The sequence below is a fragment of the Chelmon rostratus genome, chromosome 7 (assembly GCF_017976325.1).
Source record: "Chelmon rostratus isolate fCheRos1 chromosome 7, fCheRos1.pri, whole genome shotgun sequence".
Classification (NCBI taxonomy): domain Eukaryota; kingdom Metazoa; phylum Chordata; class Actinopteri; order Chaetodontiformes; family Chaetodontidae; genus Chelmon; species Chelmon rostratus.
The window spans coordinates 17,720,245-17,735,682 of NC_055664.1; the positions used below are offsets into that span (position 1 = coordinate 17,720,245).

The window sequence follows — 15,438 nt, forward strand, 5'->3', positions numbered from 1 at the left end:
TTCAAAGAAAAAGTTTTAATTATAAAAAGAAAAAAGCTCCAGGTACAATATCTGGTAGACCAGACTCTGGGTGCAATGCTTTATGACAGTTTAAAAAATATATAAATGAAACAAACAGTAGTTGCATCAAGTTGCTGATGGATTTGAGTATAAAGCCAAAAAAGGTAAACCAGCAGATATTTTTGAAGGAAGCAAAAGTCCTCAGTAAATTTACCTGACCATCATTTCATATCAAGACATAATAAAACAAAGCAACTTGATGCAAACAATGTATACTTACATGTAATCCCAGAACAGGTGCTGCAGTGATCAGAAAATGTAAATTTCTAAAAATTGGTCTGAGTTCAGGTCACCACCGTACATCTTTATAAAGAACTGTGTGCTTAAGAAAAGGTCTAGAGGTGTTATTTCTTAGCAAATGAGATCTTCATGGCATTTGCTTGTGTGATCTTAAAGCCTTGTAGTGCATCTCGTGCAGCGCCGGCCTGCACTTCATTGTCAAACTCCACAAAGGCGATGTCGTGGCGACCAGGAACCAGACGCACCTCCTTGAACCCGGGGAACCTGAGCACAGAACGATGCAGGTTCAGCATTCAACAAACGGACAAATACAAAAATGCAGAGGACAAAAGGAGTCAATACTGACTGGTTGAAGAGCATGGAGAGCATGAGTTCGTTTGTCTCCTCTGGCAGGTTGGTGAGGAAGAGGATGTGATTGGGAGGATTTTCTGCAACCTGTGAGTATAAAGGCCAGTAGAGGTCAGAACAGAATATTTTTTTCTTAAAGAAATGTGTCACAAGGCATGGCACACACTACCTGCTGGGGCATTTGTCCAGGCATCATCTGGCCAGGCGGCATGGCACCAGGGGGCATCTGACCAGGCGCCATTCCTGGTGGAGGCATCATACCAGGAGGGGGCATATAAGGCGGCTGGCCTGGCATGTGCATCATACGGGGAGCCTGGCTCATGGGAGGCATTCCCTAAAGACCAAAGTACACAGTCAGGAACATGTGAATTCCCTCTATTTGCCCCTTCTAGCACCATCAAGGACCTCCTCCCAAATGAGCCTGTATGATACCATTTACATTGCTACATGTAAATTTGGTGTCAATTTGAATTAATAGCTGTTCTCTGTCCGATCTGTCAGTGTGGCGGTACAGAGTCCAACAGAGGTGAGTATAGAACAGCTTTTTGTGATTAGAGTTGACATTTGCCTGGAAACTGTTAAAGTACCGAATTCTGTTTCCAACATTAATTCTACCAGCTAATTACCAACACAAACACCTATTGCCAGACTCACAGGCATGGCAGCAGCTACACCAGCGACCATGGGTGCAGCAGCTCCCTGTACACCCTTCTTAGCACCCGCTGTGTCAGGTCCTTTGATCTTCTTCTTTTCCTTCTTACGGTCACGCTCCACATATGTTCCCTTCATTTTAGCTATGATATCTGAGTCCTGTTTGGCATACTGGATACGCTGCAGGTCGAGACAAGTAAAGAAAAGTTAAAACCACAGGTATATTAGAGTTCTTATGTTGCAAAATATTAGATTTAGATATAAAATGCAATTTTTTTGGCATCTTTAATTCTCTGTTAAGTGATTGGATCTGGTTTTCACTGTATTGAACCTACCATGGGTTTGTCATAGAAAGGAAACCCCTGCATGGATCTCAGGGCATTGGACGCGCTGTTAACCTCTTTAAAGATAACAAAGGCCTGACCCTTCATTTTCAGGTTTCGTGCGACCAAGATGTCCAAAATCTGTCCGAACTGTGAGAAGATGGCATACAACGACTTCTTCAACTCTGCGAAAACACGAAAAACGAGGGAAACATCGTTTTAATTTGAGAGGCTCCGTGTGTAAGTCGATTAGCTGTTTACTGAAGCCAGAAACTGAAGTAGAAACTTACCATCTTTCTTGATTTTCTCATTCAAGTTGTTAATGTAGATTGTATGATTCAGCCGTACTTCCGGAGTGGCCATCTTCTAACTCTACAATGAGTTAAAAAGACTTGAAATATTTATTGTAAACCAGTTTAGAAGCACGGGTAACTAGCTAACGTTAGCAAACAACAATTCAATCTGAATAACGTGGGGTGAACGTTAAGATAGAAGCTAACTAGCTACAGCTATCTGTTAGCTCAGATTATTTAGCCAACTACATCCATCTATCGCTCGCGCCCGATTCCCCTTATTAACACAAACCGTCCAAATATGATACCTGGGTCCACAAACGATTTGCAACAGGTCTTGATAACCAACAAACTATTTCGCTGTTCTGCTCGATGTGCAGGAAATATTCACCTCGGCGTGATGAATGAAACCCCGGCCTTCACAAATCCCGTGTTCTGTTCTCGCGTTAAGAAACAACACGGCGGCCGTTTCCTGTTTTTTACTCTAGGATAGAGAAGTCATCGCCGCCCTACTCTGCCTGTGATTAGATAGTACTCGTCTCGTTGTCTTCGTTGGATGGTATGAGAAGTAAGATTGGTTAGGATAAGGATAAAAATATTAGATTTAGTTCTATGATCCAACACAATACAGTCTAATTCGATTCTAAAGTCTGGAGATGCAGTGGAGGGCGGTATGACCTTTTACTGTTGTTACTGTCATCCGACAACACGAAGGCGAAGAAGAAGAGGTTTACGCGACAGTAGAAGAAGAAGAATATAACGCCATATATGGTTAAAACACCGGTGCTGCTAGTTAGCTGTGCTTGCTGAGAAGTGGGTGTGTGAATATTACAAGTTAAGTAGTTTTTGAGAGCAATTGCTGTAATAACAAGATTGTTTTACTTCGACTTCCGTCCAAGTAGTATTCAACACTAAGTGAAAATAACTTCGAGCTACTAGGCAGCAGATCTAACTTACAAGCTAAGTTGTGACAGGTAGGAAAGAGTGAAAAATGGATCGTTGGTGCGTTACAATGTTAACGAGTGTGTTTTAAATGGCCAAGAGCTGCTGTAATTTGCTAGTTTGCAAACATGCACACGATACTAACCAAGGTATTACTTCTGTCAGGATTCATCGTAAAGGAGTTGAGAAAAGATGTCAGAGGAGTCCCCCCGGTCACCTCCACCTCCCCCTGCTCCAGGTCCACCACATCCTTCATCCTCAGCCCCCAAGAAGAAGCTGTATCAGACAATAGCCAGTAGTAGGAGTCCTGTAGAGGGTAACCACACAGAGGCCCTCTTATTGCTCAGTCAGAGGGAGAGCAGGTGAGGTTTACAGTGAGTGAATGAGTTTTTATGTTCATGTTTTTGACTGTGGATCAGCCAAAACGGCTCATGGAGTAATTGGAAAAAGTGACGCATTAATTGCAGCCCTAGTATCGTTATGCTTGACTGCTTGTGGAAGACATGTGGAAATGTCTTCCTTGGAAAAGGTGGATTGTAATGTAGTAGTAATGTGTATTTATGTTAAATTGTTTTCTTTGTTTTGCTTTTTTTTGTGCTTCAGTTTTCGGAAGGACCTGCAGTGGGTACTGGTGAACACATATGTGCCTTCTCTCATCCAAGATGGTCCACAGTAAGTTATTTGGCCACAGTGTCAGTTTTATACTTCATCACACCTTGATCTACAATTGACAGAGACAGCACTTTTATAACAAGAAATAAAACTGTTGCCACAACTGTTGTATGTACAGTGGGGCTATTGTGTTATTAGCCCTGCCTGAGAACATTCATGTTCAAGTCCTTAAATGTGACACGTTTGTCAGGGTGTGACTGTGAGTGTGTTGTCTGTTTACTTTTAAGGTGTGGTCTGGTGGCTTTGTGGATGTCTGCTCATCTTCGACAGCCACAGCTGAGTCTTGACATGGAAACCGTTGTTCAGACAGCGCTGAGCAGGGGATACACGGCACAGGGTGAAATGTTTTCAGGTAATGTATGTGTGTAATAGGGCCGTACTTCATTGTGCTTCATTCATAACATTTGAATTGACATTGAATTATTATTTTTTTTGCATGTCTATTCATTCTGTTTAAATCTGGTACTTCTCTACAGTTGCAGACACAGATTAGGCTGCTCTAATGTTATCAGTATTATACTATTTGTAGAATTGGATTCAAGTGGTGGCTGCGGAGGATTGTTTTCGACTCTTGTGATCGAATTTCCTCGAGAGCGTTGTAAAGTCTGATCTGTGTATCTGCATTCGCTCGGCACCCCATCAAGACATCATCACTGTCATACCAGATATTCATACAGATAATGATGCCCTTTCTATTAAGTGGCAGCAGAAGTTTTCTGATAGCACAGCAAAGTGTTGAATCCTCCTTCAGGCAAAATCATACCTTGATGTCACCAGGTTGTAGCCAAACGTGCAAATATGACAGTAAACTCCTGGAAACAAATGCAGGACGTAGTTTAAAAAATGTGGAAGTTATAACCAAGTTTCCAACTAAAGCTTGCTTTTTAGTCGTAATTCACTCGTTATGCTTTACAGACTACTAAAATTCAATTTCACACTGTGTTGAGTTTATGGTGGTTTCTTTATGTTCTCATTAAGATTTTTATTTTGTCAGCTGCCAACATGGCCCTGCTGGCAGAGGAGGTTTGTGGCTGTGAGGCAGAGCTGCTGTGTGGGGGTTTAAGTGGTAACAATGCTGCAGCCATCATCACACACCTGTGGGGGAGCCAGCCGGTTCTCATCCCGTATCCGAGACCCAAGCAGAACTGACAAGACTTCATTCTGTGTTTTTTTTAAACTTATGTCATAAAAGAAAAGTTTATGATTACAGTACAAATTCCTTGACAGTATGTATAGATATGATGAGGACTTCAACCATGAGCCATGCCAGCGTAGTGGCCACAGGGCGCACTGGGCAGCCGCTTCAGGTAAGACTAGATTAGACTAGACTAGACTAGGCCTTATTGTGAAAAGCTTAACTTCAGTGAACAAACAAACTGAACCATCAGTCTGACTCATGAAGCTGGGGTCTGGGTGTATTATTCTTTAATTATACTTAGTGACATTTCTTACTTTGAGGCCTCAAAGTTGTTAATTTGGTCAAATAGTCTTGAAAAATTCCATCCTATGTGTTGGACGTGAATGGTGGATGTGAAGGAGAATTCATAAAGACTTCGGACAAGACAACCGCGGTGCTTTGAGAATCTGACTGCGCTTACACTTGGCTACATCATTATGTGATGGTACATGTTATTGACGTGGGTCTGCTGTGGCAAAACTATTCTGGTTTGAAGATGAATTACTAGAAACACATCTTGGATATTTCTCCCTCTGTGTTCTTCTCGTGTTGTTTCATGCAGGCCAAAAAAGGTGGACAACCCATTGAAAAATATGACTTCATTTCCAAGGTTGGAATTGGAAAAGGAATATAGATATGGATGTGGGAAGCAGAATTAATGAGGGGGCTGCAGCACCCCCTGAAACCATGCAAAAACTATGACTTCATGAGAGAGAGAGATCATATCGCTGATTATGATCTGATTATTGGCTTGTGAAGAAGCACCACATGACTCGATTGTGCTTTGAAGTCGTTACAGCTGATACAGGCTGTGGATGTGTCATGTGAAGTTGTTGTCTTGAACAGCTGAGTGGTGCATCACTTTAAATGCTGCCGCCACTTGGAATTGTGGGACAGCATTATCTCCTTTTCTCTCGTAAAGGATGGTCCACTGTATCCCATGCTAAAGGAGATAAGAGAGGAAGCGCTGAAGCATCTTTCTGTAGCATTTAGAGGACTTGACCACCTCTCATAATGGCTGCAACTTAGATACTTTAGGCTCGTTTCACTCAGTCAGGAACCTTCCTAAGCAAAAGAGACTATTCGACTGACTTATTTAAAGCAGCTTTATGAAACAGAATTGACTGAAAATGGTAAATTACTGAAATGAGCCTGGTCTAACTGGTGTGAAAACCTAATCATATCTGTTTCGTTCCAGGTGTTCTCCTCGGTTTGGAGCAGGGCAGCCTGAGCAAAGAGCAAACCCAACCTGATCCCACTCTGCCCTGGCTCTCCCTCGCCACTGACAGCAGCTGTCCTTGTCCTGACGGTAGCACAGCAGTCAAAGAGGTTTACATCCTGGCTAAGCAGGGTAAAAGCCTGCGCTACCAGCTGTGGAGTTTGGACAGCGTAGCTCACAGCAACCTGCAGCTGAGGACGATGGACCCTCAGAGAGCTAATGACGGGAACCAGTACGTGGTTCCTCAAGGAGGAGTGGAAGCCGGCCTGGCTGGACAGGCGGTGTTGCTCCACACAAGGACACAGAAGCAGAAATGAGTGTGATGCAGGCCCCAGCTGTGTGAAGAACAGGCGATCCAGGTTGCAGCATCTGACCTGTAGTCCACATGCCACATGTACATGGGTATTTTTTTAAAACATGGTTTTTCCTCCTTCATTCTCAGAAAAAATGCTGTCCATGTAAGCACTGTTTGAAAAAAAAATTCTTCATCCATATGAAAGCACAGTTGAAGAGCCGTCAAGAGCATGCTAAACCAACAGGTGGCGATATAACCCTAACCCTAAAGCCATGGTGGCCAGTCACAAGTCTTGGGGGAAAAAGCTATTACCTGTAGGCTACCTGCAGCTAGAGGTCCCATCTTACCTTGGCCAAGGCCAAACAGTTTCTGAATATGTTCTCCATGGAAGCGGGTTGACCTAAAACTGTGTTTGTGTGGATGAAAGGCTGAAACTCGTGTACCTGTGTAAATGTGGATAAGACTCAGGAAAATACACTATTATCACAGCACACTGTCTCACACCCCTGGATCCTGAATGCAGTTTTTATGCAGAATTATATTTATGTCTTGCAGGTTCACACTGTGATGAATCATCACGCTTGGTGCTTAATACATCTGACTGACTGAATGGAATATATTTATACAATAAATTGTTTAAATTCTTGATTCACTGCCTGCCTGTTATGGGATAGTCAGTAACAGAAATGTGTAAACATTGATATCAGCGAATGATCTGAGTTGGGAGAACAAAAAACAAACTCTGAAATCTCTTATTTCCAGTTTATTGCAATCCATGACCTGGACAAAGCAGGGAATTAATAATAATTTTCACCAGTCTGTCTGTTTTGCGATTCTAAAATACACTGCCTTTAAAAATACAAAATGTGGTTATGAATCCAGTTTTCTTACTTATAAAGCAGCACCCAGTTTGAAAACCTGATAGTTTGCCATTTTATAAATATAGAGGATTTGTGGGCAAAGAAATACAATACTTTGTAAACACTGTACTATCGCTCGCTTCCAGTAGGTTTACTTTTCAGAAATGGAAAAACTGAATGCCTGAATTGAGTTCCAATTTCATGACGTCAGCTATCTGCAACACTTGTACAAAACATTTGTGTGCTGAGTGAACCGTCCACTCACACACACCCAAACAGTGCTGCCTGACACTGTCAGAGGACAACTGGAAGACTCGAGGCTGTTATGTTCACCGAAGTGCTGCATTCCAGTCAAGGAATGACACTGACTTAACAGCTAAGATATAATAACAATGTTGTTTCTTTGTAAACTCTCCATCCACCAGACACAACATCAAACCCACAAACCTCTTTAGTGTAGCCGAATGAGGTTTACAGCAACATCCTTGTGTTTAAAAGCGATATTCTTGTATTTGATTATGTGTCATCCTTTGAATCGTAACACACATTCAAAATTTCCAGTTTCAAGATTGCGTGTGACTTGATACACAAGAGAAACCTCACAAACGTTTAATCAGGCAAATCCAGTTTCATTTCACCCATCACGCTACTGCTTCACTGTAAAACTCCCTGCAAATCCAAAGCACTGACCAAAGAGAAGTGGTACTAACAACCAATTCAATTCATGTTAAACTCCTAAACGTCTGCATCTGTAAACCCAGTACTTGACTGCTGCTTCCCACCTTAAGACACACAGAGGCACCGCTTGATTTGTTCAATGGCTTTGTGAGGATCCATAGTGCAACAAATTCTAGACAAACATGGCTGCCAAGCTGCTTACTTTACAGTTAAAGAAAAACAAAAGAACGTCACTGCATTATCATACAAAAATCCAAATTTAGAAAACACTTTCTACTAGAGGTTAAACTTTGGGATTAGATGTAAATCAGTTTACACTTAGGTGAACTCTTTGGAAGAAAAATAGCAGGAGTCCACTGCACTGGAATGATCAAACAGCTCTGTCTTTAAAAACGCGAGGCACACAATTGTACAAACGTGATAAGGAGGTTATACCAAGGCCAAAAAAAAACTTAAATAAAGTTGTATTTACACGCTGAGTTAGTTAACACGTGGTCTGACCAGTGTTTTAGTGTTGCTGTATACTTAAACATCAAAAATGGTCCATGACAAAACTAAAACTCCCATAACCCAATGCTCCTCAAAGGCCCTGTAGAAAGATTTCATACCGCTGAATCAAGTTCATGGTCATGAGAGTACTACTGAATGTGCACCTCTGACCAACAGAGGAAGACGTTGAGGAGGGAGATGAGCAACATTAAATGTCTTTGCAGGAAAAAGTGACTGACAGAGGTTCATAAATTCAGAGGACTGTATTCTCAGTAAATAAGTCACAGTCCATGTAACAAAAGTTACAATTCTGCATTAAATTTTCCCTCCACTCATTGCAGGTCATCTGTCCCCAAGTTCAACAAATGGAGCATAATGCATGATGTCAGCCTTCGGCATATTCCACTTTGCAATTGAGATCCTGCAGTTGTCTTCATTCATCTTCTCCTACACAGGTAGAATTGGATAAAGACACTTGGATGACGGCGTGCGTCTTGAAAAAGTCATCAAACTGGGGGCACTCTTCTGATCCTTCCTCAGCCTGTCTCAGTGTTTGTTTTCTCCCAATCTTGTTTTGTTTTCCACCATCTGGACATGGGCCAGTGTTTCGCTGCAGTCTTCTGAGTCTCCCTCTCAAGGTGTCTGTGGGAGCATACTGCTGAGGATGTCTATGAGGTTGTCCAGTCCCCACAGGTAGCCGTCCTCCCTATTGCCCTCCACCCACGGAGTCCTGTGGTCCAGGGTCCGAGGGCCCGGCAGAGGAACCGTCTTCCCAAAGTCGATCATCCACACTCTGGCCTTCCCCGAAGCATCATGCACAAACAGCAGGGAGCTGCCGACGACCTGCGACAAGGAAACCGGTGAGACGGGTAAGGTGTGTGAGCGAATCAACACAGAATCTAATGACGGAGTGATATCACAAATCTTCCAACTGGGCCAACAGGTTTGTTTAGAAATCATGAAAACTGATTGCAAGTCAGTGAGTCTCACCTCGTGTGACCTGAAGAACTGTGACTGCTCAAGGACTGATCGAAGTTCCTCCAATCGCTGCAGGTACAGTTTCTAAGAAGAAGAGAAAAATAGATGTTAAAAAAATGCTTTTGCAAAAAGACAGGAAGTTGAAAATATAAGAAGTGTATTTTTTGCACTTATTTCCTGTGAGCCTAAAGCCTTACATTTTCCCTTGATGCATGTGCTGTTCAATACACTACAGGTGGATGAAAAACATGACTTGACTTGATCTCATACAGTAAATAAAAAGCTACTGTCAGCAACCAGCTTTAATATAAACACTAAAAACAGGGGAAACTGCTGGCTTTGCTGAAAACGCCCATCTCTACAGCTTACTAATGACCACATTACATATATATAAATATTTTTAACACATACAAAAAACTGACAAGCCAAAACAACTATTTGCTGTCACAGGGGAACAGAGTGGTATTTGATGTATTTCTTGGCCAGGACCAGTTGCTAAGCAACCATCGGAATATATATAATATAGCAGTGAATGAGTAACGTACCAGAATCTGAGTGTTGCCACCTACAAAGTCCTCCAGGGCCTGCATCACCTGCTCCCTGTACTTTGTCTTCTTAAAGTTGGTGTTACAAGTTCCATCAGCTTTCTGTAGAAAAAGGAAAAATAACATACATTGTTCTTCTCTTGTTTGATTTTTTTTTTGATCTGCAGGAGGACAATAATTCAGTTTAGTTGTTCATTTAAAGCTTCCTGATTCATCCAGATGCTGCTGCTGAGTATTCAGTGCATTACTATCTGTACAAGGACATGTTTGGAATTTGTGTTTTGCTCAGGATGCAATGGGTAAAGGAACAAATCTAAACTTATATAAACAGAATTTTTACTGCCACAGCTTGACTGCTTCGAATTGTTCCACTGGAAAATAAAGCAGCAGCCGGGTGCTTTATAAGTTCACAGTGTGTCATCAGATATTTTTATTGTCTGAGTAACATGCAAATCTACAGTTATTGGTACAATGTGATAACCAGGCCTGGATTTAAATTGGAAAGAACAAACAGATCCCTTTATGGCTGCACATCCAGCCAAAAACCTCCACAGACCTCCTTTCTCTGTTTCCACTCCAGTGTGTTTGGTCTATCCAGTGAACTGATAAATATTTACTCATACTGATTTACTTCTTGTAGACACTATGTGTTTCCTCACTAGCACTGACTGCTACAGCTGGGCATTCTCATAGCACTGATGTTCAGAATGATCTCTGACCTTAATGCCTTCGATGCGGAAGCCCAGGGTGGCGGTGGAGCTGAGCGTCTCCCTCCACTGCATGTATCTGGGTTTGAGGACCCCTTGCTGGGCCCTCTCCTGTTCAGTGGGGGCCCCGGGGTCCACCGCCACCATCTTCTCATACATGTCCTTCCGCAAGCGTGGGCGCTCTCTGGCTTTTATCAGCTCCTCCTCCAAGTATGTCCTGAAAAATAAAGGCTTAATATTTATTTTCTTCTTGAGGTATTTTTTGTATATTTTAATATTTTGTTTTCCTCCCTTTCCTCCTTTTCACTAGTTTAATCGGAGTATTACTTTTATGTCCTTATTGCAATTTTCTTCTTTTAGTCTTACTGCCTTCTTATTTTAATCCTGTGTTGTACTTCACTGACTACAAATACAGCCACTATTGTTACATAAATGTGTTAGAGAGGAGGAATACTGGTGGGAGTAAACTGTGTTGAGGCTTATAAGTGTACAAAAGTTCATTTTCAAGGTTCAAATATCTCGCAGCACAAGATAAGCTCTGATAAAATGGCTTCTGCTGTGAAAATGGTCTGTTTTCTGTTTCTTCATCCTGCACTGAGTCTTACCTACTGCCCATCTTACAGTCCATGATGGAGGGCGAGTCGAAGTCAGCAAGCAGGTCATCCATCAGGTTATAGTCCTGCTCGTCTCTCTGTACCACACCATAGTAACCAGGCACATAGGGGCGCAGAGTGTCCTTCATCAGCTTCTGTAGGCACTGCTGCTCGCACTCACAGTATCGCTTCAGCAAGCGCCCGTACTCCCCGGCCTGGAAGTTACCTTGGAGACGGAGAGACACAGACGGAAGATTAAAGAGTGAAGGTCCAGTGATGCACATGTGGAGATGTTGTGCACGGTTATGTAAACTGTGTATTCATGCATACCTGCATGGCCTGCGAGCTGCACCCACGGGTAACGCTTCTTGAAGGACACGACGAAGGGGGACCAGTGAACCATGGTCTTCAGTTTCTGCCAGGACTTATTCTGGGAAAAGAAAAACAGCAAAGAACGTCATCCTTTTGTTCCATAAAGGCGTGGGTCATCACACAAATGACAAATCTGAAGCTCTGATTAATCAGCCTGAGAGTTTCTTCTCTGCTAAAACAAAGCACTGAGCTAAATACCAGCCAACAGAATGATTATTCATTAAATGAAAACACACCCTGTAGTGTGCACATACTGACACACACTCACGTCAGTAGACATTGGACAGATACTCCCATAAAGCCAAGGTCAGGTGCACAACGTACGTGACACAAAGCCCATTCATAAAACATTTACCAAAGCCACCACTGTGGTGTCGTAAAACAGAACCTTACTGTCTGCAGCTGTCTATGTAAGTGTGTGTGCATGTGTGGGTGGACGCGTATTACACACACTGCGGGGACAGAAATCTGTTTACACAGTCACTTTGTGGGGACCCGTCTTCCTTAGGGGGACAGAAAGTCCCCATAATGTAAATCATTAAATTTTAGGGTGAGCACTTGGGTGAAGGTCAAGGGTATGGTTAGAGTAAATCTTCAGGAAATTAATGTCAGTCCACGTGATGTCCCCAAAAGTGATGGAAAGACGACTGTGTGTGTGTGTGTGTGTGTGTGTGTGTGTGTGTGTGTGTGTGTGTGTGTGTGTGTGTGTGTGTGTGTGTGTGTGTGTGTGTGTCCGTAATGGTTATCTGCATTGGGAAACACCAGAGCAAGGACAGCGTGCAACAGGGGCTTTGACGCAAGCAATCCGAGAGAAACATCTATTGAGTAGGACATGTGTAGGAAATCACAACAAACGAACAGCCATGGGAACGTGTGTGTGTGTGTGTGTGTGTGTGTGTTACATTATAGAATATATTACTGAAAGGAAGATTAAATGAATATTTCTCTTGGGTTTCACAGTTTGCAGTCTTTCCAATCATTCCAACCATGATTTTTTTTCATGTGTACCTTAAGCAAATAAACATTTGACACAGAAACAATCATTATTGAAAAAAAAGAATGAGGAAAATGACATGGCAGAGGCAAAAAAAACTGAGTCATAAAATGCTGGAACAGGAGGCTATAATAATAAAACTAATCTTTTTATAACTAACAGTGAGTGTGCTGCTCCTCGCCTGGCCTATCTCATATTGACATGCCAGCCTGTCTCTGCTCTCAGCACATGCATTCTTTCCACAGCTGCTTTGTTCAAGCTCTGTCACAATAAAACAGTGTTAATACAGGATTACACACACAATGTAAACCATGGGTCTGTGTTTAACTTCGAAGAAGAAAAAAACCATGACATATCTGAGTTTAATGAGTGCTCTTTTGCAACTCAAACGCGCTGAAAAATTATTCTTTGACGGTTTGACAGACAAAATAATGTTTACAAAATCACAAAATACATTTTGGGTGAACCCTAAACTATTGCTGAATAGTTTGCCTTGTAGATAAAGAGTGACTCACCCATCATAACTCAACATGAAGAATATTGTAGGTTTTATGCGCCTAAATATTTGGAAATTTAACAACTATCAAACCGTCACAAGCTCAGCATAAACATAACATGTAAACAGTGTTTCATCGCCATCATTACACATATAAACCTGTCACAAATATGTCTTCAAGTTCCGGATTTAAAAAACAAAAGAGGGAAGATTTGCATTGAATTCAACAGCTGTGTCCCTCTGTCGGTTTCTTATGATGGGAAACTGTGTACGACAGGTCTGCGCTTCGTCAGATAGCTGCTCAATGTCAGGATTTCAGAGAGACGCAAGAGGCAGAGAATAATGAGAGTGAGTACTTGACATCTGTGACCTGAGCCCTCAGTTGCATCAACAGATTAACCCCAACATAACCTCTGCCACTTGATGAAAAAATGTGAACACCAGCTACGTTTCACCAAATTTGCAACATGGAAGCTACATTTTGCAACACTACTCTCACTCATTCTGTACTTGTGACCCATGCATGAGCACGCAGGAAACTTGGGACGTTAACGCATTTCACACATTTTGTGTGACGGCCCTGGATCAAATTCGGTTTTCCATGGTAGCCAGCACTATTTCTGGATATCTTTTTTCTTTTCTTTTTCATCTTCCACAATCTACCATGTGCCTTTTCTGATTTTTCACTTTAAACTCTTGAGAGCCTTAAAATACTCTTCAGATATAAAAAGTCAACATTTCCTTGCGTTTCTAGCATCTTTTCTCTTTTTCCTGTTTACAGCAAAAAAACAAAAAGCAATCCACTGTCAGACACTCTACCCGGTAAATACAGTAAAACTGTTGCCAGCAGTTTGCCTCCAAAGTGCTGCTGCAAGGGATAATTATGAACCTGTTGTGTAACGTTCATAACACAGGAGTCTGAAAGACAGCATGAAGACTCTCCTCACCCCTGAATAGAGGAGGCAAAGTACAAACTTGAAATGTAGACATGTTTACTTTAGGAATTCTTTAGTTTATTCATCAGTTCTGTTAAAGTAACAGGATCATACTTGAGATTTAAGGTACGTTTAAGCAGGATTCTGCTCTGAAATACACAAACATTTTTAGCCTTGATCCGTCTATTTGAATTTGAGGTGCATATCTGTCTTTCTTTGGGTGTTTGATTATATGCAAATATCCATCACCATCATATTAAGATCAAAGACTGATGTTTCCTGCCTGTCGGACCAACGTACTATAGTTACTGTAAATAGGCAAAGACTCGTTTTAGGAAACCGTCAACACTGTGGTCCACTGATGATCTCCTTTAATAACACCAGTTTGTGGACAAAACACCAACTGTGTTTAACTACAATAACCTCACCTTCTTTTTATTTTGCTTCATTTGTCCTCATCTGACAGAGGCCTCAGTAACAGATGAAAGTCCAGGGGGGCTGACAGGAGAGGAAGGTGGAGCAGACACCCACATCCAGCCTCTCTTCTTTCACTTCTCATGTCCACATGCCATTAGGCTCTATCTCTAATTGCTTCAAGCTGACAGCTTAATGTGTTTCCTCTGTGGGGTCAAGTACGTCTGACTAAAATTACCCATCACAGCCGGCGCTAATGCTGCTAACATTCTGCTGAAAACAGAGGCTTTTTTAAAAAAGTGATAAATGCGGAAAATCAGGACAACTTACACAACAACAAGAAAAAAAAAAAGACTGGACTGTTGTTTCCTTTCAAACTGAACAAACTGTTCGTGTGTTGCCGCCTCATCCTCTCTCTTCAACCCACACACTCGAGCTTTTTAAACACCGAGGTCACATTTCACCTCTCACAGTCCAACCTTCACCATCTCCGCTTTCTCCTTTATATAACTCAGAAATACTGTATATAACAGAGATCATGTCCTCCTTCTTTGTTTTCTAAGCTTCCTCCTCATTCCCCAAAGATGACGAGAATGCTGACAAATGTGCTGTCAACCTTCCTTTCTCCAGTTATTTTTATTCTTTCCCTCCACTTTAAATCAAATGAAAGCACCGTCTCTGAACACTTTCTGTCAATCAAACATAATTTCATCCTCCCAACAGCATTCACCAGTTTCTCCTTCACTCCTGTTCCTCCTGATATTGGTAGGGCCTCCTTTCTGAGATTTTGGGGTGAGAATGCTGGGAATGTCTCTGGTGCTTGTGATGAAGCACACACACACACACACCTCTGTGATTCACAGAAGTCACACTGACCACAACAATGAGGTCTTCACAGTCCTTCCCTTCAACTCTTCACCTTCACCAACACCAACACACACATAAGCCCTATTTACTACACCCATCATCAAGACCACAGCATCCAGTGACACACCACCAGGCTCTGGGACTGCTTCATCCCACTGGCTGTAAGATCTCTTTACCTTTATACTATTATTTACTTATTACTACCTGTTTACATCTGCCTTTACATCTATTTATTACAACCATTACACCTCCATACATTACAGTATTTCTTTTACTACATATTCACTACC

At 42.0% G+C, this 15,438-nt stretch overlaps 3 protein-coding genes across 6 annotated transcripts in view; 1 reads left to right on the plus strand and 2 right to left on the minus strand.

Moving 5' to 3' along the window:
* On the minus strand, positions 1 to 2,551 carry snrpa (small nuclear ribonucleoprotein polypeptide A). Of its 2 annotated transcripts, none has more exons than XM_041940598.1 (7): positions 2,307 to 2,551; positions 1,913 to 1,994; positions 1,635 to 1,807; positions 1,303 to 1,479; positions 818 to 982; positions 647 to 735; positions 1 to 564 (listed from the first exon to the last, which is right to left on the minus strand). In XM_041940598.1, exons 2-7 carry the CDS (start codon positions 1,983 to 1,985, stop codon positions 405 to 407), a joined length of 837 nt encoding a protein of 278 aa, XP_041796532.1. In that variant the 5' UTR covers positions 1,986 to 1,994; positions 2,307 to 2,551; the 3' UTR covers positions 1 to 404. The 2 variants fall into 2 exon arrangements, with proteins under 2 accessions (XP_041796532.1, XP_041796531.1); XM_041940597.1 differs by having other exon boundaries at positions 2,224 to 2,352.
* Positions 2,418 to 7,017, plus strand: c7h19orf54 (chromosome 7 C19orf54 homolog). 3 transcript variants are annotated; one of them, XM_041940593.1, is made up of 7 exons: positions 2,418 to 2,483; positions 3,023 to 3,219; positions 3,461 to 3,529; positions 3,757 to 3,881; positions 4,524 to 4,653; positions 4,766 to 4,836; positions 5,905 to 7,017. In XM_041940593.1, the coding sequence occupies exons 2-7, from the start codon at positions 3,050 to 3,052 to the stop codon at positions 6,240 to 6,242; spliced, it is 903 nt and encodes a 300-aa protein (XP_041796527.1). In that variant the 5' UTR covers positions 2,418 to 2,483; positions 3,023 to 3,049; the 3' UTR covers positions 6,243 to 7,017. The 3 variants fall into 3 exon arrangements, with proteins under 3 accessions (XP_041796527.1, XP_041796526.1, XP_041796525.1); XM_041940592.1 differs by having other exon boundaries at positions 2,445 to 2,732; XM_041940591.1 differs by having other exon boundaries at positions 2,445 to 2,889; positions 5,905 to 7,016.
* itpkcb (inositol-trisphosphate 3-kinase Cb) overlaps positions 6,971 to 15,438 on the minus strand; it is a 16,866-nt gene continuing 8,398 nt past the window's right edge. Inside the window, exons 3-8 of the mRNA XM_041940590.1 lie at positions 11,401 to 11,500; positions 11,083 to 11,296; positions 10,490 to 10,694; positions 9,771 to 9,872; positions 9,238 to 9,309; positions 6,971 to 9,090 (exon numbers count right to left, since the gene is read on the minus strand). Of these exons, the coding sequence (XP_041796524.1) occupies positions 8,881 to 9,090; positions 9,238 to 9,309; positions 9,771 to 9,872; positions 10,490 to 10,694; positions 11,083 to 11,296; positions 11,401 to 11,500 (903 nt within the window). The 3' untranslated portion in view covers positions 6,971 to 8,880. The remainder of the gene's footprint in view (positions 9,091 to 9,237; positions 9,310 to 9,770; positions 9,873 to 10,489; positions 10,695 to 11,082; positions 11,297 to 11,400; positions 11,501 to 15,438) is intronic.